The 22,794-nt window shown below is 47.8% G+C and overlaps 1 protein-coding gene across 4 annotated transcripts in view; it reads right to left on the bottom strand.

Annotated features, from left to right (window-relative positions):
- The window catches only part of MYBPC2 (myosin binding protein C, fast type), a 106,491-nt gene that overhangs the window by 35,414 nt on the left and 48,283 nt on the right, over window positions 1-22,794 (bottom strand). For all 4 annotated transcript variants that reach the window (XM_015414680.1, XM_015414679.1, XM_015414678.1 and 1 more), the window contains 11 exons: window positions 19,446-19,563; window positions 15,654-15,702; window positions 14,510-14,572; window positions 11,785-11,984; window positions 6,972-7,104; window positions 6,681-6,805; window positions 6,396-6,501; window positions 4,596-4,762; window positions 4,337-4,502; window positions 3,181-3,287; window positions 1,059-1,088 (listed from right to left, as the gene is read on the bottom strand). In XM_015414680.1, the coding sequence (XP_015270166.1) occupies window positions 1,059-1,088; window positions 3,181-3,287; window positions 4,337-4,502; window positions 4,596-4,762; window positions 6,396-6,501; window positions 6,681-6,805; window positions 6,972-7,104; window positions 11,785-11,984; window positions 14,510-14,572; window positions 15,654-15,702; window positions 19,446-19,563 (1,264 nt within the window). The remainder of the gene's footprint in view (window positions 1-1,058; window positions 1,089-3,180; window positions 3,288-4,336; window positions 4,503-4,595; window positions 4,763-6,395; window positions 6,502-6,680; window positions 6,806-6,971; window positions 7,105-11,784; window positions 11,985-14,509; window positions 14,573-15,653; window positions 15,703-19,445; window positions 19,564-22,794) is intronic.

The following is a 22,794-nucleotide window of genomic DNA, read 5'->3' as shown; positions in this document are numbered from 1 at the left end:
GCCAAGCATTTTATGATTCCATTGGTTCTCTTGACTACTCCTTGGGATGAATGACTGTTGTTTCTGGTTTACTGATGAAGGTGAGGTACTGCCCCTCCCACTACCTCTTTGTTTTTATCCACAGTCTGTGAATGCTGTTTTTAACTTGTAGTTACTGTGCACTTTACAAGAAATAGATGCATTTTGTTCTATGTGTTAGCTGCTCAGTCTTCTAGGTTCCCAACGCTCTAACCACTACCCCATGCTCAGAGGAAGTGTACGTAGTGTGTTTCTCCCCTCTGTTTACCTCACAGCCCTATGAGGTAGCCAAAGCTAAAATATCTGGGTGCTGATTCTGAATTTCTAGCTGCTTTTTCTGCTAGTTATTGCTGTGTGTGGGGGGGGGGGTTCAGCTAGTTTTTATTTGTTCGTGTTTTATTGTTTTATGCTGTTTTAATGCTTTGTTGTGAACTACCCACAGGTTCTTACACTGGATGGAAGGTGGGGTATAAATATCTTAGAGACACAACGAGAGCTTTGTTTCTGAGCAGGTGGGTCTTCCCAGTCCATCACTATAGCCCAGAGGTCCCCAACCTTTTACCGCCTATGGGCACCTTTAGAATTCTGACACAAACATGGTGGATGCAGCTACAAAATGGCTACTACAAAATGGCTGTCACAGGAGGCGGAGCCAGTCACAAAATGGCTGCGACAGCTTTCCTGTAGTCACACAGTGAAGATCCTTGTGCTGTGGTGGCAGCTTCTGCCAAAGCAACATTTAAAAAAAATCTGCACAGCCAACCAAATCACCAATGGCCAGTCAGAGGCCTTGCTGGGCAGAAGTTCCACCTGGCCCCGCCCACTTTCTAAAAACACTTGGTGGGCACCACGTTGGGGACCCCCGGTCTAGCTAATATACCACACCGGCTCTTCTAGAACAGGAAGGTGGTACTGGAGAAATGGTTCTGCCATGCGCTGTCCAATAAAGTGAGTAGTCCACCTGCATCCCTGCAGCACTTAACATTAAGAGATATCTTTGCCCGCTGTCATTCCTCAGGGGAAATCTGCCCAGAACTCACCTTGTTTAGGGACGTATTCGATCTTGATTTCTAGAAGTGGAGGAGAGGAAAAAAACGCAGAGAAAAGCAATGAACATCTCCAGGCAGACGTTGCAATATTTGCTGCCTCCCTTCCACGCTGTTGTGGTGCAGTGACCTTCCCAAACAGCAGTGCCCTTGTGAGAAATGAGGATGCTAGAAATGTCCTGACATCTTGAGATCAGATACATAGGAGGCCAACCCCATCTGCATGACACTGAGTAGGGAACGCAGCCGTGGAATCTTGACAATTGTAAGTAAGACACACACACACACAAGAAGTTTCGAGTCCCTGCAGACAAGCCCTGAACAGACATGTCCATAAAAAGGTGTGTGAGAAACAAGTGTAGTCAGGGGTCATTTCCTGCAGAAGCGCACAGGAGCGGCGCTCCGGCAGTAAAGAGCCCAGGGGGTGGGCACATGCAACAAGCCCCGGCTCCTGCTCCCAGCAGCTCTCAGTCAGAGCAAGAAGCAGGCAGGTAAGTTGCAGAGCCCCCCCGGTCCAAAACAGTCCAGTGGCACCTTTAAGACCAAGTTTTATTCAGGCACAAGCTCTCCCTCCTCTGCGAGGACAGATCTGCACGTCCCCCCTCCCAATAGCTAGCAATCCAAAACAGTCCAGTGGAGCCTGAGTGGTGGGTGTTGCCTTCTGACACACTTCCAGTGAGGTCAGGGAATGTGGCATATGCAAATAAGTTATGCTAATGAGTTATGCTAATGAGCTCCTGCACCTCTTTTTCTATGAAATGATCCCTGAGTGTAGTAATACTGGGTTGGAGCCAACCAGCTCTTTCACTCTTGCCTTATTCCCCGCCTTCCTTCAGCCCCCGTCCCACATGGCTTTTCTCCATTTAGGTCCCATGATCTCCAGTACAGCCTTTATGGTTCGTCAAAGGGAACCAGGAGACTATTATTATTATCGTATGGCATTGTGTGTAGGATAGCCAGGAGATCCTAAGATTGCCTGGCAGCCAGAAGTTCTACCTCTTTTAGCATTACGCACCAGTAGGCGGCGAGCTAGACTTGTCTTTAAAGCAAGAGATGTTTCAGAGGTGGTTTGCCGTTGCTTGCCTCTGCATCACGACCCTGGTATTCCTTGGAGGTCGCCCTTCCAAGTACTAGCCAAGACCGACCCTGCTTAGTTTCCGAGATCTGATGCGATCGGGCTGGCCTGGCCTATCCAGGTCAGGATCTGGTTGGATCCAACCAGGAGATGATCTGGTTGGATCCAACCACTTAGCTTTCAGCCACGCACACTCTTTTCTCCTCTGAGTTGAGTTCAGAGAAGCTGGGGGGGTGCGGTTTCAGGTTTTGGGGGAGCCCTGGGCAGAAAGTGCCCAGTGCCCCCTCCCCTCCTCTGCCTACCACCAACCTCCAACGTACAGCATTCTTCTCACCCACCAACTTGCACGCCCCACACCTGCCCGTGCATCCTTTCTCTGCTTGCTAACAAGTCGTCCCACTTCGTACACTCATAGTTGCCCACAGTTCCCTTCTAGGGTTGCCAGCTTTGGGATAGGAAATCTCTGGAGATTTTGGGGGTGGAGCCTGGAGAGGGCATGGTTTTTTTGGGGGGGGGCTTCAGCAGAGTACAATGCCACACAGTCCACCCTCCAAAGCAGCCATTGGCTCCAGGGGGACTGATCTTGCTTGTCTGGAGATTCATTGTAACAGTGGGAGATCTCCAGGTGCCACCTGGAGGCTGGCAACCCTATCCCTTTCCCCAGTGGTGCCAGGCCATGTGTGACAAGGGGTGCTGCTACTGTGGCTGCCCAAAGCATCACCACGCCACATGTTCAGCTTTCCCCTAGGCAGCCCAACAGCGTGGGCGGCAGAGGGCTCCTAAATGAATGGGGAAGGCTGCAGTGACAGATGGCAAGGCGGGTACGTGGGCAGGGAGGTGACAGTAGTGGGCCCTGCTAGAAGTCTGGGGCCCTGGCCGCAGGCCTACCTGCAGGGATGCTGATGCCAGCCCTGCTTGGGGGTTACCAGTCCAGCCACAGGTACAGAGTCTGTGCCTTATTTATGAAAATTGGGGTGGGGGTGGGGTCCTGTTCCTGCAGGACCGCCAGACTCTCTTAAAGAAACCCTTTCTCCCACTGACCCAGGAAGTTGAGTTTGGCAGATAACGAGATCGCATATCCATCAGGGACAAAAGTGTAGTCTCCCTCATCTTCTGGTCTCACATCGTCAATGACAAGCTTGTGGAACCTGCCAAACAAAGAGATATGGTGCTAGATGGAGGACAAGACAAGCAAGGTAGAGAGTGCAGATTTCCATCAGATTTTTGCCAAGTCCCTGAGAAATATCCTGCACTGGCATATGCCCTTCCCAAAGAAACAGATGGGCCTCACCAAGAAATCATCTTAAACCAACCACAGTATGACCCTATTGTTGGTTTTGAATTTTTTCGGAAAGATTAACACTCTTGTCTGCCAATGTTCTCTCTAAGCTGTGGAGTCTTGTGAGCACAAATTCTACTTTGTGAGCTACTGGCATGAAAGTTGTGAGCGAGCGATTTGGCTACTGCATAAATTAGTTTGCTCCGGAGCCATCCTTCCTGAGCTAAGACAAGAATGTGTGAGCCAGAGGCTAGAAAACTGTGAGCTAGCTCACACTAACTCAGCTTAGAGGGAACACTGCTGTCTGCAGTTTTTCTCTGCACAGAAATGTACAACATCTGTTTCCCAAATCTAATTCTCTTCGTGCCTTTTGCAAATGCCCAAGGCTTTCCCTTTACAATTGCTAACCTCCAGGCCACCATGAACAGTTTGGATAGAGTCCCCAAAATATGATCCGCACTGCTTGGACTTTAATCAGAAGAAAGCAACACAAAATACATCTTGCTTTTCCCTTTCCCTTTCTCTTCCCCTTCCTCCTAGATGATGAGAGCAGCGTTTTATCTCTGCAGAGCAACCCAACTTGATGGTGAGAGATGCTAAGAGATGGTAGCTGTTCAAGGCCACATACGGTGCCACCCGAAGGAGATTTACACCTGGCTAAGCCCAATGATTTCAGTGGACTTAGAAGAATGTAACTGTGCTTAGGATGGCACTGTTAACTCAGATCCAAACCCAAGCAAGGGTCTAAAGCTGGATTTCATACATCCAAATGCAACACTTCAGGCAGCACAACATCCAGCAGATTCGGGAAGAGTTCTATAGATTAAAAGAGCATCTGCCCCAACAGCAACAAATTCCCCCTTTGTTCAAGGACAAAGAGAGTCCTAAAACCCAGCTTCCCCTTCCCTTTGGGCTCACCTGCCCTTGTGAGAAATGGTGATGCGTTTGCTAGGCCGGACCTCGACTCCATTCTTGTACCATTTGCCAGTCACCTTCTCATCAGACACCTCACACTTGAAGACGGCCTGTTCTGCAGCTTTGACCGTGAGATCGGCGATGTCCTGAAGGACCTCAAGCTGTTTGTCTGGGAGGTGAGAGAAATGGGTAGGTCCCATCTATACGTCTCCAAATCCCTTTCGGAGCCCTTCTGCTCCCTGCCCCAAGAGTCCCCACGGACCTTCAACCACCAGGTCTGCCTCTGAACTGCCTCCGTTGGTCAGGATCTGGTAGCGGCCAGAATCTTCCTTGGTGGCCTCGTTGATAAAGAGGATGTGCTTTTTGCCATCCTTCTTGAAGCGATACCTGAAAGCTTCCTCCCGAGTCAGCTCCACGCCATCCTTTTTCCTGGAGGGTGAAAAGAGGTCCAAGACTCAGAACTGAAAAAACCAGGTAGAGAGTGGCATGCCCATGAGGCAAGTGAGGGACGGCCGAAGCCATAAGTCTTCCTAACCTCACAATGGGCAGCCCCACCTGGTAAATGTGTTGACAGTTCCTCCTTTCTTATTGTATTTTTATTGTATTGCTTTTTCATATTATTTATTGTGTGACGTAGCTTCATGTGTAAAGGTAAAGGTAAAGGTTCCCTTGCTCGAAAGCCAGTCGAATCCGACTCTAGGGTTGCGGTGCTCATCTCCGTTTCAAAGCCGAAGAGCCAGCGCTGTCCGAAGACGTTTCCGTGGTCATGTGGCCGGCATGACTAAACACCAAGGCGCATGGAACGCTGTTACCTTCCCACCAAAGTGGCACCTATTTATCTACTTGCAATTTCTTGCTTTCGAACTGCTAGGTTGGCAGGAGCTGGAACTAGCAGACGGGAGCTCACTCCGTCATGCGGCAACTCGGGTCTCGAACTGCTGAACTACCGACCTTCCACAGCCTGCAGTTCAGCGTCTTAACCACTTGAGCCACCGCAGCTCCTAGCTTCATGGGTAGCTGCGTGTAATCAAGAGGCTCCTTCAAATGATCCAGAGCAGAAAGGGATGTAGAGCAGGGGTGTCGAACTCATTTCTTATGAGGGCCGGATCTGACATAAATGAGACCTTGTTGGGCCGGGCCATGTGTGCCATAAAATGTAATGCCAGGTAGCAGAGATATAAACTTTATAAAGGACACAAACACAAAGGGCTTTTTTTAACTTAAAATAAAAAACATACTTAAAACCAGGGTTCCCTCTAAGCTGAGTTAGTGTGAGCTAGCTCACAGTTTTTTAGCCTCTAGCTCACACATTTTTGTCTTAGCTCGGGAAGGAGGGCTCCAGAGCAAACTAATTTATGCAGCAGCCAAATCACTTGCTCACTACTTTAATGCCAGTAGCTCACAAAGTAGAATTTTTGCTCACAAGACTCCACAGCTTAGAGGGAACATTGCTTAAAACATTAGCACTCTTGCAATATTTTATTTATTTGACAGTGCCTGATAACTGACACCTCTTGCTCTGAATTATTGTATCAAAATGTCTGTGCTGTTGCTATCCTGAGTATGCTGTTCAGGTGGGTATCTGTAAGTTGCAAACCTACAATGACACAGCAGGAGCAGAACTGGAAGAAGAAGCAGAAGACAGCCAGTTCCACTGAGGGCCTGATAGAAGCCCTTCGGGGGGCCTGATCCGGCCCCGGGGCCGCATGTTTGACACCCCTGATTTAGAGGGTTTCCCCAACACCTTGAAGTTAGCCTGGAGGCCAACCAGAAACCAGCGGTGTTCACATAAAGGTAGTTATTGGCTCACGGTTGTTCATCCCAATCTCGTCACCACATTCGGGATCAGTTGCAGATTTGGAACCGCCTCCAAGGGCAGCCCCCAGATATTACCCAAACTCTCTTGATAACGTTTTAGCAGATGAGGCAAAATGTTGGTCGGAAAAGAGACTTGGTTATGAAGGAAGGCTGAAGGGAACGGCTCCGTACGAGAGGGGTTGGTTTGGATGATAGAAGTATGAGAAAGAGAAAGGTGGGGGACGATCGGAACAAGCCAGCTTACCATATCACCTGGGCCCCTTCCTCAGACACTATGGCTTCCATCTCCACTTTATCCCCAACGTACACCTGCTGGTCGTCCAAGCCAACTTCGACCTGGACAGGAGGCTCTAGGGACAGGACAGCAGATCAGCCAGGACAAACAGCAGCCCCGAACGCTCCCTTCCCACTCACCTCTTCCACTGTTCTCCTTGACCCCAGCCTCACCAGGGTTCCTCCAGCATTTCCTTTTGCTAACCCACACCCCTTTGCCCAGCCACGGGTCATCTCGAAAACACCCCGCCCACACCTCTGACAAAGACCTCTGTGAAGCTCCTCTCGTCCCCGGCAACGCACTCATAAGCCGCATCATCAGCCAGCGAGGCTTTGGTGATGGTCAGGATGCGCTTCTTGCCCACATTCTCAAAGATGTACCTGCCACAAACAGGGAAAGCCACGTGCCGTTGGGCCACGGAGACACGGAACCAGGCGCCCTGACTCCCAGCTGCTTCCAGACGCCAACACTCCCAAACCCACTCCTGCCTCAGAGAACCCAGATACCATGGCCATCTTCGGATTGGCCAGCCCTATGCAGACTCACTTGCCACTCGGCTTGATCACTTGCCCATTCTTCATCCATTTAATCTGCAGGTCTGGGTTACTCAGCTCCACAAACATCTTGATTTTTTGCCCCTTGTCAACTTGGTAGGCGGGGTCCAGTTTTGTCATGAAAGCTGGGGAAAGGGATGCAGAACTTGTAATCCAAAATCCTTTCACATTTTGCCACCTGCCACCTAGGGATTCCCAAGTCCCCCCGGGGGGCGGGGAAACCCCTGCCCCGGAGGCCTGTTCCCCGGCGCCGCCAGATCGGGCCCCGGGGGGAACTCCTCCCCGACGTGCGCGTCACCCGGAAGTGACGTGGGCACGCGGGGCACGCTGGGGGCGGGGCCACGGCCATACAAGGGAAAACTCTATGGTTTTCCCTTGTATGGTCATGGCCCCGCCCCCAGCGTGCCCAGCGTCATAATGTCACTCCCCACCCGGGAGTCCCCCGCCGCCAAGGTAAGTTCCACTTGGCAACTCTACTGCCACCTCTCCCTTTACAACCCTCTCCAGTGGCTGCGGTCGTCATCTCGTGGCCTACTGGTGGTACCAGGCCCTCGGGTTGCACATTTGGCATCCACCAGGACAAGGGCCTTTTCAGTCATAGCCCCATCCTGGTGGAATGCCCTCTCAGATACAACCCGGAGCCTGTGGGGCCTCTCTAGGTACTGCACAGCCTGCAAGGCTGAGCTTTTCCATCAGGCCTTTCCTGGTTAAGTTTATTGGTGGGGAGGCTTAATGCTGGATCCACCGCTATCAGTTGGGAAGTGTTTTTATACAGCTTCAACTATATTTATTATGTCTGTTTTATACTGTTGTGAACCACTCTGAGCCCTGCTTCATGGGGGAGGGGTGGAATATACATTGAAAATAACAACAACAACAACAACAACAACAACAATAATAATAATAATAATAATATCTGACAGCAATGCTGATTCTGTGAACTGAGGCAGATCAAGACAGGTAGGGCAGGAAGGGTTGCATCAGTGCTTAGTTTTTGTGGCCCTTTCTTATATGCCCAGGGAAATGCTGATTGCCACTTTGGGGTCAGGAAACAAATTTCCTCCAGGCTAGTTTGGCCAGGGATCATAAGAACATAAGAGAAGCCAATGTTGGATCAGGCCAAAGGCCCATCCAGTCCAACACTCTGCCACACAGTGGCCAGAAATACCAGGTGCCATCAGGAGGTCCAGCACTGGGGCTAGGACACTAGAAGCCCTCCCACTGTTGCCCCCTCCCCAGCCCTAAGAATACAGAGCATCACTTGCCCCGGAGTCCCTATCTCGAGGTTTTTTGTCATCTTCTGGGCATGGAACAGGGGTCACTGGGGGTGTGGAGGGGGAGGTATTTGTGAGTTTCCTGCATTGTGCGGGGGGTTGGATTAGATGACCCTGGAGGTCCCTTCCAACTCTATGATTCTATGAAATAAATAAAATAAACAGTTTAGTGACAAGTTTGGTGGCTCCGGCTCCATTTCCCTCCCTCTCCTAAGCCACTAAGAGGGCTCCTAGATGTCTGAGTTAGAGATTTAGGAGTTGGGTCCACCCAGCTCATTCATTCAGTCTCATTCACTTCATTTCTTTATTTAAAACATGTATTCGCCACCTTTCTACTTTACAGGAGCCAAGACAGCTTACAAATGTAAATCAAATGTAAAACGTAAAACGACATACAAGGCCATGAATTAAAATCACAATTTAAAACTGCCAATAGACAGGAAACAAAACTAATTGAATGCTGTCCTGAATAAAACAGCCTTCAACTGCCAGCATGGTGTAGTGGTTAAGAACAGCAGACTCTAATCTGGAGAACTGGGTTTGATTCCCCACTCCTCCACCTGAAATTTTCTGGGTGACCTAGGGCCAGTCACAGTTCTCTCCAAACTCTGGCCTATTAAGCACGCACAGCTTACTGCAGAGAATCTGAGAAGTCAAGCCTTTAAATTTGACTTCAGATTCTGTGCTTGCTGTACGCACCATTCTTTTTTTCCTCTGGTGTATTTATTCTGCAGCTACAACCAAAAAACCAGCAGTTTTTCTTAATTGGGGTGGGAATGTCACTTATGATGTGTGGGGAGTGGCGTCCAAAGTTTTGGTGTTTTTTTTTAATTTACGCAATTTAATTTGCAGGATTTGTCACACCCTGAACACTCCCTGTTTGAACTGCTGCCTTCGGGTAGAAGATATAGGACAATTAAAACAAGGACAAACAGATTAAAAAATAGTTTTTATTCGAGAGCTATTATTGCTTTAAATGCTGTCTGAAATTGGAATTTGGGTGACATTGGTGGTTTAAGTTGCAATGTGAACCTTAAGGGAGTTATGGGACGGCTGTGAATGGTTGTGTGAGTGTATATGAGTATGGTTGTAGATCACCGAAATGATTGCATCTTTAATTTCGTTGTACTATGTACAATGACAATAAAGTTGTTTATTATTATTATTATTATTATTATTATTATTATTATTATTATTATTATTATTATTAATTGCCCTGTCGCAGCTGTGCAGTGGCGTCAAGGAAGCACCTTCTATTTAAATCCTCATGGTTCAGTTCCTTGAATGAAAGGGAACACAAGGCAAAGGGGTTTTTTTTAATCCTGAAATTGAACAAACTATCCTTGAAACTGACTAGAGCAGCTGCGAATCTCCCTTTTCTTATTGCCTTTTCTTATTGCCAAGCTCTAATGCAGGGGTGGCCAAACTGTGGCTCGGGAGCTGCATGCGTCTCTTTCACATATATTGTGCAGCTCCCGGCAGGGTGGCTGGGGAAGCTAAATATCATTACCAAACAAATATCATTGGACAAATAAATATCATTTTCAATATCTGCTGTTACCGCTTTTGTTATTATTTTTGGCAGTCTCATTTAAAGTTAATAAAATGCAGATCTGCATATTTCCCAGTTAAAACATGTAATATTTGTTCATGTCTTGTGGCTCTCAAACATCTGGCGTTTATTCTGTGTGGCTCTTACATTAAGCAAGTTTGGCCAACCCTGCTCTAGTGGATTCTCTGTTGTCAGAGAGTAAAAAAATAAATCACCAGTAGATGTTGCTGCAGCCGTATTCATAACAGTAATCTGTTCTGCCATTTTATTCATGATGGATTGCTGTTCTAGATATTCTATTATCATTTTTATCTGTTGCTCTATTTGATTTTATGGCTATTCTGGTTTTCTGTTGTTGTCCCTCCCATTTCTATTCATTGTTTGTTTGTTTGTTTTATTTATTAGTTAAATTTATATCTCACCTTACCCCACAAGTGGGCTCAGGGTGGCTCACAACATGTACATTGACAATAAAACCAATAATATTAAAAACTATTAAACAATTTAACATAAGAACATAAGAGACGCCAATGTTGGATCAGGCCAAAGGCCCATCCAGACCAACACTCTGTCACACAGTGGCCAGAAATACCAGTGCCATCAGGAGGTCCAGCAGTGGGGCCAGGACATTAGAAGCCCTCCCACTGTTGACCCCCCCAAGCACCAAGAAGACAGAGCATCACTTGCCCCATAGCCCCTATCTATACCTTGTGGCTAATATCCACTGATGGACCTCAGCTCCATATGCTTATCTAATTCCCTTTTGAAGCCGTCCATGCTTGTAGCCGCCACCACTTCCTGTGGCAGTGAATTCCATGTGTTAATCACTCTTTGGGTGAAGAAGTACTTCCTTTTATCCGTTCTAACCCGACCGCTCTGCAGTTTCATGGAGTGCCCACAGTCAAAGCAAGATGGCACAAAACACTAACATTCAAACATCTCCTGTAGCATTTTTTAAAATTGTCTTTACTGTTTTTGCAACCAGAGTCATAAACAGCCACTGTGAAAAATTTCCCTCTTTCATTGCCACACAAGCACCATTTTGAACTCTTTTTTTATTATTTTCCTCATAGTTTTAATTTTTTTTATAATCGGTACGAGACTAGCGATAAAACATTCACTTAAATCCGCCATATGCAAGAGAGTTTCCCTGCAGGCGCAACTTTGCCCTTCCAGCAGCCCAGCCAGGATTGTCGTCCCTGTGGGAAGCCCATCACTCTCTGCAGCTATAGCTCTGTGCTGCCTTCTCCTGCCACCTGGTTTAAACCAGGCGGCAGAACAAGGCAGCCCATCCGGGATCACCGTACCTTCAGGGAGCTGATCGCAAATGTTTATACCCAGATTAAAACTTTGTTGGTCTTAAAGGCGCTACTGGATTCAAAATTTGTTCAGTAATTATTATAATCAGGGGTCATTTCCTGCAGGAGCGCACAGGAGCGGAGCTCCGGCAGTAAAGAGCCCAGGGGGTGGGCACATACAACAAGCCTCACCCCCTGCTCCGAGCAGCCCTCAGTCAGAGCAAGAAGCAGCCAGGTAAGTTGCAGAGCCCCCTGGCCCAAAACAGTCCAGTGGCACCTTTAAGACCAAGTTTTATTCAGGTACAAGCTCTCCCTCCTCTGCGAGGACAGATCTGCACGTCCCCCCCCCCAATAGCTAGCAATCCAAAACAGTCCAGTGGAGCCTGAGCGGTGGGTGTTGCCTTCTGACACACTTCCAGTGTTGTCAGGGGGTGTGGCATATGCAAATAAGTTATGCTAATGAGTTATGCTAATGAACTCCTGCACCTCTTTTTTTACGAAACAACTGCTGATTATAATAATGATAATAATAATTAACCCAAACCATTTCCCCAATTTAACCCCCCCCCCACACACACACACACTACATCCTCCCACACCATGGACCCCATTCCAAATCCAGAACCTCAGGAGAATGAGATTCCTGGCCTTCCTGCGGAGAACTCAGGCATCCTGGCTGACCTGCACTCTTCTTGATTTCCACCTTGGCTTTCTTCAGTCTTTTGAGCATGCCACGCAGGTCAGTGACGCCGTATTGGAAGGCAATGCGTTCATACTCGCTTTTCTTGGTCACGCCTTTCAGCATTTCCCAGATCTCTGGGGGGATCCCCATATCGTCATCGTCATCTTTCTTTTTCTTCTTCTCTTCCTCCTGCCCTTCTCTAGGGGGAACAACAGGGGGGGAAATTAAGCTTCAGCTTGTCAAACAACCAGCATTCCTCTGCTCCCTATGGTCCATGCTCACAGTTTTGGGTAACAAACTTCATGCTTTCACCAACCCCATTCTCATGTACAATTCATAGAAAACTCTCTTGAGCAAAGCCAAGTCAAGCCCATCTCCCCATCTCATCTAGCAAATCAAAACCCACCACTAGATCATAAGGAAGTTGGGTATAACCATGTAGGTACCACAGTGGTATTCTGTAAGGAACCACGTGAAAATCAGGAAGAAGTTGAATTTAGTCAACATGGGTGTAGTTCCTATTACTGATCACAAAATCATTCCCATTGTGGTATTACCCTTTCTTCCATATAGAGATTTGAAGGACTGAGACAAGGCGAGGGTAGGTAGAAGAACCTTCCCAATGTTCACCATTGCTGTTCTCAGCCCCTGATTGGCTTCCCACCTGGCTTCCTAATTGGCCTTCCTTTCTCTAGGGTAAACACAGTGCCAAAAAAAATCTATTGCCAGCAAATCAGGACTCCCCTTCTGCCTCCTTGTCCAGAAACACTTATTGTTGTCCTACAGGTGGTTGAGGTCCCCATGACAAACTACAAGTGGAAATGTAGCTTAGCCTCTGCTACAATTCCTGTATTCTGCAAAAAGAGCTTAAGGGGTCTAGTGAGGAAGAAGTAGGTCCTGCCAGTGTTCCCTCTAAGCTGAGTTAGTGTGAGCTAGCTCACAGAATTTTAGCCTCCAGCTCACATATTTCTGTCTCAGCTCAGGAAGGAGGGCTCCAGAGCAAGCTAATTGATGCAGCAGCCAAATCACTCGCTCACAACTTTAATGCCAGCAGCTCACAAAGTATAATTTTTGCTCACAAGACTCCACAGCTTAGAGGGAACGTTGGTTCCTGCCCCTCTGTATCTGAACTCCTACCCTTCACTGTGAAATAGCTACTGACCAATGCTTGAACTATTCAAGCTTAATAGATCTTGCAGAGGCAATTCAGTTTCAAGACAGGGATCCACACCAGGGTTGGTCTCGACCCACTAGCTATGTACAGTCCAGTTTCTTTTACAAGGTTTTGCTTTGAATCTAGAATGTACAGTGCCTATGATATTATAAACAGGAGTCTAGTGGCACCTGAAAGGCATAAGCTTTCATAAACTAGAGTCCCCTTACTGCAAAGGACAAACACAGCTACTTCTCTGGAATTTTCAGGATATCATAAAACCTCACTTCCTCCAAAAGGTATGTACTCAGCAGAGGAGATAAATTATTATTATTATTTAGATACTCTACTTTTCGCCCAAGGGGGAAACCCGAAGTGTCTTACAACATTCCCCCCTTCCTTCATTTTATCTTCGTCACAACCCTGTAAGGTAGTTTAGGCTGAGAACATGTAACTGGCCCAAGGTTGCCCTGCGAGTTTCCATGGCAGAGTGGGGATCTGAACATGGTTCCTCCACATCCTCGTCTGACATGCTAACCACTACACCATATTGGCCCCATAAATGTTTCTTAGGGATGATGGCTCAGTGGCAGAGCAGCTCCTTTGCATTTAGAAGATTGCATGGAGAAGGTTTAAACTGGGCAGCAGGAGAAGGCAAATATGATTTTGGGCTGTATCAACAGACATATGGCATCCAGATCATGCAAAGGGATGGCATCGCTTCACTCTGCTCTTGTTAGACCTCACCTAGAGTATCGTGTTCAGCTTTGGGCACCACAATTTAAGAAGGATATTGACAAGCTGGAATGTGTCCGGAGGAGGGCAACGAAGATGGTGAGGGGTCTGGAGACCAAGTCCTTGAGGAAAGGTTGAAGGAGCTGGGTATGTTTAGCCTGGAGTGGGGACGACTGAGAGGTGCTATGAGAACCATCTTCAAGTACTTGAAGGGCTGTCATATAGAGGATGGTACAGAGTTGTTTTCTGTTGCCCCAAAAGGTCGGACCAGAACCAACAGGTTGAAATTAAATCAGAAGAGTTTTGGCTAATCATCAGGGAGAACTTCCTGACAGGTTCCTCAGTGGAACAGGCTTCCTCAGGAGGTGGTGGGCTCTCCTTCTTTGGAAGTTTTCAAACAGAGGCTAGATGGCCATCTGACAGCAATGCTGATTCTGTGAACTCAGGCAGATCACGAGAAGGAAGGGCAGGAAGGGCTGCATCAGTGCTTAGTTCTCGTGGTCCTTTCTTACATGGCCAGGGAAATGCTGATTGCCACTGTGGGGTCAGGAAGCAATTGTTCTCCAGGCCAGTTTGATTGAAGATCCTGGAGGTTTTTTGTCATCTTCTGGGCATGCAGCAGGGGTCACTGGGGGTCGAATGGGGGGAGGTATTTGGGAATTTCCTGCATTGTGCAGGGGGTTGGACTAGATGATCCTGGAGGTCCGTTCCAACTCTGTGATTCTAAGATTTCAGCCTCAATCCTTGACATTTCCAGTTAAAGAATCTCAGAGGTCAGCTGATAAGAGAAGACTCTGTCTCTGCCATCGCTGGTCAATGTAGACAGTGCCACTTACCTCTTCTTTAGCAGCCCACTGAAGTCCAGCTCGCCTGCAACTTCATCTTTGTTACCGTTCCCTCTGCATGAAGAAATCAAAACAAACTTCACTCCGTAGTTACCTGCTGAGATGGCTTAACCACCCAGAGAACGAGGAGCGCTGTCCATAGTTGTAGGGTGCACCTGTGTCTCAAGCCTATCCTAACTCAAATCAAAGATCCACCCTCTAACCCAGTGGTTCCCAACCTTTTTGGTATGGTGACCCACAAGTCCAAATTTACTTTGCATGGTAAACCCACCCAAGGTGTTTTTTTGGGGGGATCTTAGACAAACTATAGCCACGACCTGGATATCCCAGGGTAGCCCAATCTCACCAGATCTCAGAAGCTAAGCAGGGTCAGCCCTGGGTACTATTTGAATGTGAGATCTCCAAGGAATACCAGGGCTGTGAAGCAGTGGCAGGCAATGGCAAACCACCTCCGAATGTCTCTATCTTGAAAACCCTACAGGATTGCTGTAAGTCAGCTGTGACTTGATGACATCCCCCCCCCCCAAAAAGGCAAACTATGACATTTTATTAACACATTCTGTTTTCTATAGATCCCAACCAGATACTTTTGAGAAACCAACAAAGGGTGCAGGTGCCCCCACTAAGAACCCCAAGCAACTGGCAGTTCATCGCCTCTTCCTCCGTCAGCTGGGCCAGAGCCAAAGTTTGAGGAGGCGTGTTTGGGGCGCCTGTGAGTGGAGGAGATGTGCGAAGATGGCAGATGGTGGTGAAGAAGTTGGCAGTAAGGGACTCAGTGCAGTACATCTCCCCAGCAGGTAGAGGGCGATGAGGAGCTCCAGGGGGCTGGGCAAAAGGTTGAGTTGCTCTAGGAACAGCACCAAGACAGAGCCCATGCACGCACATACCTACTCTACAACCCCCTCCCCCCCTTTCAGGGTTTCTGGGTGGCTTTCCCCCCTTCATTATTGTCACAAAAAGGGAGGGGGAGATGAGAATGTGAGAAGTGACGAGGAGGAAAGAATGAGAAAGATGCAAAGGGCAGGAGAGGCTATCAGGGAGAACTGGCCTGTGACCCACTTTCAGAGGCTTTGCAGCTCACTTTTGGGTCCCAACCCACTGGCTGGGAAATACTGCTTTAACTACATTCACTTACGTCCTCTTGAAAGCCTGCAGCACACTCCCAGAGTCATCTGTCCTTGGTGCTGGAAAAGAAGAAGACAAAAGTATGAACCATGTCTTCTCTTTCACTGAGGAAACGTAATTCCTCAAGTGTAAAGAATGATCCTTAAGTGTAAGGGTTGCTGAAGACCAAGATCAAGATAATTCATACTACGGTATTCCCCATTACTATGTAAGGATATGAAAGTTGGACAGTGAAGAAAGCTGATAGGAAGAAAGTTGATTAATCTGGAACGTGGTGTTGGAGGAGAGTTTTATGGATGCAGTGGACTGCCCAAAAGACAAACAAGTGGGTTCTAGATCAAATCAAGCTTGAACTCTCCCTAGCAGGGGTCATTTCCTGCAGGAGCGCACAGGAGCGGAGCTCTGGCAGTAAGGAGCCCAGGGGGCGGGCACATGCAACAAGCCCTGCCCCCTGCTCCCAGCAGCCCTCAGTCGGGCCACAAGGAGCAAGAAGCAGCCAGGTAAGTTGCAGAGCCCCCCCCCCATCCTGCCTTCGGGTACAAACTCTCCCTCCTCTGTGAGGGCAGATCTGTGCATCCCCCCCCCAAAAAAAGCTAGCAATCCAAAACAGTCCAGTGGCACCTTCAAGACCAAGTTTTGTTCAGGTACAAGCTCTCCCTCCTCTGGGATGACAGATCTGCACGTCCGTCCCCCCCAATAGCTAGCAATCCAAAACAGTCCAGTGGAGCCTGAGTGGTGGGTGCTGCCTTCTGACACACTTCCGGTTATGTCAGGGTGTGTGGCATATGCAAATAAGTTATGCTAATGAGCTCCTGCACCTCTTTTTCTACGAAATGACCCCTGCTCCCTAGGAGCTAAACTGACTAAATTGACACTATTGTATCTTGGTGACAAAGTACATGATTCGCTGGAAAAGACAATAATGCTAGGAAAAGCAGCAGGCAGCAGGGTAAGAGGAAGCCCCGACATGGGACAGATTGACTCAGTCAAGGGAGCCAGTCAAGGGAGCCACGTCCCTCAGTTTGCAGGGCTGAGCAGAGCTGTGAACGATAAGGCGTTTTGGAGGTCATTGATTCATAGGGTCTCCATAAGTCGGAAGTGACTTGGCGGCACAGAACACACACGATCCCTTATGAAACTTGGAGGCAGAATGGAGCTCGTCCATTCAAACTTATTTCATTCCTACAGCTGCCTCATGAAATATGCTGGAGTGGTCCAAGGCTTTTGAGCATACTGGGAGGAGAGTGAGATTGAGGGGGTTAGAGTGGGAAATTAAAGAGATGAGAATCCTGGGTTTAGTTAAGCAGTGCTGGTGGTGCTAGGTAGAATGGAGCAGGGGAGTGAGGAACCAGAGGTACTGGGTCCACTGAGATGAAAAGGTGGCTACTGTCTATATTTTTGGCTACGTTATACACCCTTCTTCCCAAAACCTGAAGGAGGCCTGCATTTCCTCCTCCTACATACACACATAGGCACTGGCAGGGGTCATTTCCTGCAGGAGCACACAGGAGCAGAGCTCCGGCAGTAAGGAGTCCAGGGGGCGGGGCCACAAGGAGCAAGAAGCAGCCAGGTAAGTTGCAGAGCCCCCCCCCACTTCAGGTACAAGCTCTCCCTCCTCTGCGAGGACCGATCTGCTACGTCCCCCCCACCCCAATAGCTAGCAATCCAAAAGTTCAGTGGAGCCTGAGTGGTGGGTGTTGCCTTCTGACACACTTCCGGTGATGTCAGGGGGTGTGGTATATGCAAATGAGTTATGCTAATGAGTTATGCTAATGAGCTCCTGCACCTCTTTTTCTACGAAATGACCCCTGGGCACTGGGTCCAATTAGAAAACATTAGGAGGTTCAGCAAAAGGTCAAGAAGTCCAAGTCAAGCATCCTTCTCTGACGACAGCAGCTGTTTCTGAATGGGTGTGGTCTGAAGACACAAAAATGATGTCTCCCAGGATCCTCTCAAGTATCTCCTGCTCCAATGAAGTCCAAAAAAGCCAAGATTGGCTCTTTGCTTTGGGAAAGTTGGCAGTGGTACCAGGAAACACATTGGCGGGCACCATGACATCCACAGATGCCGTGTTGGGGACCACTGCTGTACTAGCTTAGCCCTGCATTCCTCAACAAGTAGAACACTTTCCTCCACAAAAGAGATACGGGGTAACTATACGATCTCAAGAAATTGGGATCTAGATACCACCAAACTCCTAAATAACAGTTAAGCCTCCACCATGCAATGTTGTAAGCAACAGCCCTGAGCCCATTTTCTTCGGGTAGGGCGGGGTATAAATCTAATCTCTAATAAATCTAATAAATAAATAAAATAATAAATAGGGAGCACACCAGGCACTCAGTCCCACCTATTTCCACAGTTGCCAAACACTCTGGATTTGTTCTTCCTCGCCAAATAAGAGTGTGTGACTTGGGAGAATGAGTAACAGGAGATAACGGGTTGGATCCAGCCAGCTTTTTCATTCAGTGTCACCTGATTCCCCTCTCATTACAGCTCCCATCTCACAAGGCTTTTGTTCACGCAAGTCCCATGATCCCCAGCACAGCCTTTTTGGGTTATCAAGGGAGGTTGCCCCCTTCCATTTTCACCAGCGGAAGAGGTGGTTGGATCTAACCCAAAGTTCCAGCACAACTCTCTGCGATTAATGCCTGATCATTGTCTTATCCCTCCCGAGAAGTGAATCCTGACCCCGAAAGGAAACAGGAGGACTGTCAATGGAAAAGAGGGTAGGGCAAGCTAAGGCATGTGAAATGGAAGAGTACCTAAACTATAGCAACTATCTCTAATGAACATGTAAGTCATTGAAACTATTTGTTGCAATTACTTTCCATTATGCATTATCAAGTCTACACCTGTTGTCTCTCCACAGACAACCAGGCAGCCATTCAATGTGCACAGAGGAAAAGAAGTATCCCATGGTCTGTAGACCACAAGTGACGCAACAAGCAGTGGGAATACTTTCCAGAATGAATGGTGCAGAGTAATGTAACAGGTGAAGCAGAACCCAGCCATGTAAACAAAATGGAGACAGCCACACCTCTTGCTCCTCTGATCCCTTTTGCTCCACCTCTACTTGTTACCCACCTTAGTGGTATTCGTAGTGTGGCATGCACACTAGAAAGGGAAGGGGACTTGGTTCTCTACAACTCTACCCCCACTGGATTAGGAGTCTACAATGCTGTGATAACAAAGGGGAGAGGAAAGTTCCACCAGCTCAGTGTTCTCCAGACTCTCCCTCCTATGGTGGTAAACCCAATTGCTGGGTAGCCTGAAATGGAAGGCCAGAGATGGGTGGATAAACATGGAATCTTGAGAATACTGCTAGTGGACACTGGCAATCAGTGGTAAAGGTAAGCAGGTTCAAGCTGGTACAGAGTACCACAAACAAAGTGCCCGAAGTGAGTGCTTTGACACAGTACCAGTGGGAAATTTATTTTCACCACTGCTAGTTATCAGCCTAGTGAACAGGAACTGCCAGAATCAACCTCTAGGGTGCCTTGAATATTTGGCAAGACATAGGCAAAGTACACAGTGGTTGAATCCGCCTTCTCTTCCTCGCTGCACCAGGCAATCAACCCTAAATGCAGCTGTCCATAATAAAGGAAAGGGGGGAAAGGAAGTTCCAGAGCTGGGAGGAAGCCACAAAGACTACCTCTCAATGTGTTGTCACCATTCATGTTCCACCTCTGAAGAGCACTCAGAACCCTGATATTAAGATCAAAGAGAAGATGCGGACTCTAAAATATGGAGTGTGAGGCCAAGACATTTAAGGGTTCAGAGGGAGGGTTCCTGAGCATACCTTCCACATCGATGTTGAAGGGGCAGCTGTCAAACTTGTCCTTGGCTTTCACCTCGCAGCGATAATCCCCCCGGTCTCCAACCACCACTTTGCCAATTTTCAGCTCATAGCCATAAATCTTAGGGGGGAAAGCAAAGAAGAAGTGGGTGGGGATAATTAGTAGCGGTTTTGGTATATAGTAGATGATATTACTGAAAAGAGGGGAGAACTAGACGTTACAAGGGAAAACTGGTGGAGTTCCAAATGCTCTTAATGTTAACAATGAGGTGGGGGTACAGACACTTGCCAAAGAGAATTGGCAACACCTGGAGAGAGCTTACCCCTTCCCCACACACTAATCTTCCCAGGCCACTGCCTCTCCCAGGCAGTTTTTAATTATTCTTTTTCCCCAGCTGGGCTCTGAAACTGAAAGTCATGCCAGATGAAGAAGGAGAAGGGATTGGATTTGTACCCCACCCTTCACTTGGAGTCTCAGAGCGGCTTACCGTCTCCTTCCCTTCCTCTTCCCACAACAGACACCCTGTGAGGTAGGTGGGGCTGAGAGAACTCTGAGAGAACTGCTCTTGAGAGAACAGCTCTGGGGGAACAGTGACTAACCCAAGGTCACCCAGCTGGCTCGATATGGAGAAGTGGGTTCTCCAGATTAGAGTCCATCGCTCTTAACCACTACACCAAACTGGCTCTCTGTGAGATTTCACAGGGAAGAACAAGAACGAGTTAGATCCCACCTGCTAATCCTCCCCTCCACATATCTCCCACCTCCACATTCCTATTATGTCAGTAAATGTGGAGTTGGACTACATATTTTGTTTATTTATTTAATTCATTTATATGTTGCCTTTTTCGCCAGTGGGGACCCAAAAGAGCTTCCATAGTTCTCTCCTCTGTTTTTATCCTCACAACAACCCTGTGAGGTAGGCTAGGCTGAGAGTGTTTGACTGGCCCAAGGTCACCCAGCGAGCTTCCTTGGCATGCTTGCTCTCAATGGACTTAAGAAAGGTAGGATTCTGTTTAGGATTGCACTGTAAGTACTGCAAAGATTATCACTTCTGAACCCAGCATCTGGAAGACTGGGGCCACTCCTGTGGACTTCTATGCAGGAGAGGGATGCACCTCAAAGATAAAACGTACACCTGTAAACTTTCCGATGCAACAGGGACCGAGACAGTTGCTGCTGTCACCCGCCTGTTTTGCCCACAGCTCTGCGATCTCCACCCTCAATCTACAGCAGCAAGGCTGAAATCCAGCTCATTTCTCCAGGTGGAGAAGTATAACTAGTACAATGCCTTCCATGCATCAGTTAAACAAAAAGACCTTCAGCATGCCTAAATTTTATACCTAACCTCGTAAATCACTCTTTGCCCCACCTTAAATTATGCTGGAACCCTGGAAGGAACAGCAACTAATATTTCAGATAAACAATATGTCAGGGCACCCAATTTAGGGTTGCCAGCTTCCAGGTGGGGCCTGGAGTTCTCTTGGAATTACAACTGATCTCCAGAATACTCATCAGTCCCCCTTGAGAAAATGTATGCTCTGGAGGGTGGACTCTAAGGCATTGTACCCCACTGAGATCTCTGTCCTTCCCGGGCTCCATCTCCCAATCTACAGGAGTTTCCCAACCTGAATCTGGCCACCCTATCCCCTGCCAGTGGCCAGTGGGGACCTGACAACCCTATTTAGAACAAATGTTCTGTGGCTAAGTAAAGGTTTAAAGGTTCCCCTTGCTCGAAAGCCAGTCGAATCCGACTCTAGGGTTGCAGTGCTCATCTCCATTTCCAAGCTGAAGGCCAGTGCTCTTCAAAGACATTTCCGTGGTCTTGTGGCCGCCATGACTTGATGCCAAAGTGCACGGAACGCTGTTACCTTCCCACCAAAAGTGGGACTTATTTGTCTACTTGTCATTTCTTGCTTTCAAACTGCTAGGTTGGCAGGAGCTGGGACCAGAGACGGAAGCTCACTCCGTCATGTGGCACTCGGGTCTCGAACCGCCGAACTACCGACCTTCTAGCCTGCAGTTCAGCGTCTTAACCACTGAGCCACCGCAGCTCCTACCAAAAAGTACAGGAAGCTAACTGTTCACAAAATGACAGGAGCACTGCTACCAGAAAAGAGAGTGTTTTTCTTAATTCCCAGAGCTGATACTTAACAGACTACATGAGCGGTTGAAGGGTAACAGTCAGACAACAGTCAGCTTCTATATAGTTGTTGTTGTTGTTTTTAACAAAATCAAATAATTTTTTTTTAAAAAAAACACTTGCAATGTGCCACAAGCGTGGAAAGGGAAGAGGTGTGCTCCTTGTGATTCTTGACATTACAGTCACTGTCCAATAGGTGCCATGACACCCATGCAGTCGTTTTTTCATAGCACAATGGATATGCTAAGTGGCAGGAGAAGAGGATTTCATTGTCCCAGTGGCACAATACTGTAGTTCAAGTGCAGGAAAGATGGAATTTTAGTGAGACAGAAATGCTAATTTGACAAAAGAAGTCTGGGTCCTGGCAACAACCAGGAACCAGCGGTTAGTTCCTTGCGTTAAAGCAGAACATTCATAAATGTCCCAAGGCTAATCTCATATTCCATCGACTTTGGCAAGCTGTCTGTCAAATCACCATAAAATATACAGAGAGTCAACAGCTTACACAGCCAGCGACCGACAGCAGTCAGCTGACATGAGTCCCGAAAAGTCTCACCACTCGGATGACATATTGAAATTCTTAAACTGGTTTAACCTGGGAACGATGGTTTTATGAGCCAACTAAGGGCCAAAAATAGTCATCTACCCATGCTAATAACTAGTTGCCATCTTAAAATAGTTTCAGACTGCTGCAACTATCATACTGGGCAGGCTGTGTTATTTTGCTGCCCCAAGAACCAGCGTGACATAGTGGTTAGAGTTTCTGACTAGGATTTTGGAGACCCAGGTTCAAATCCGCACTCTGCCATGGAAGCTTGCTGGGTGACCTTGGGCCAGTCACACACGCTCAGCCTAACCTACTTCACAAGGTGGTTGTGAGGATAAAATGGAGACGAGGAGAACCATGTAAGCCACTCTGGGTCCCCGTTGGGGAGGAAAGCAGGGTAGGAATGAAGTAAATAAATAAGCAAGTGCCACAGCACTGGCTATCATGGGTCCAAGTCAAATCCTCACAGTGCTAAGTCAATCCTTGTGATGTGAGCAGCGCCACAGAGGGATTCTTAGGCTGTGATCACACACACTAAATAATCCACTTTCAATCCACTTTCAGTCCACTTTCAATGCGTTTTCTGACTGGATTTTACTGTGGCCCAATCTGCATCTAGCATTCGCTCCACTGTTTTACCCGGGGCTTTTTTGGTAGAAAAAGC

Source organism: Gekko japonicus, unplaced genomic scaffold, assembly GCF_001447785.1.
Source record: "Gekko japonicus isolate JY-2015 unplaced genomic scaffold, Gekko_japonicus_V1.1 scaffold1068, whole genome shotgun sequence".
NCBI classification, from domain to species: Eukaryota; Metazoa; Chordata; class Lepidosauria; order Squamata; family Gekkonidae; genus Gekko; species Gekko japonicus.
The sequence above is the reverse complement of the archived record's forward strand: the minus strand, read 5'-3'. Positions and strand labels throughout refer to the sequence as shown.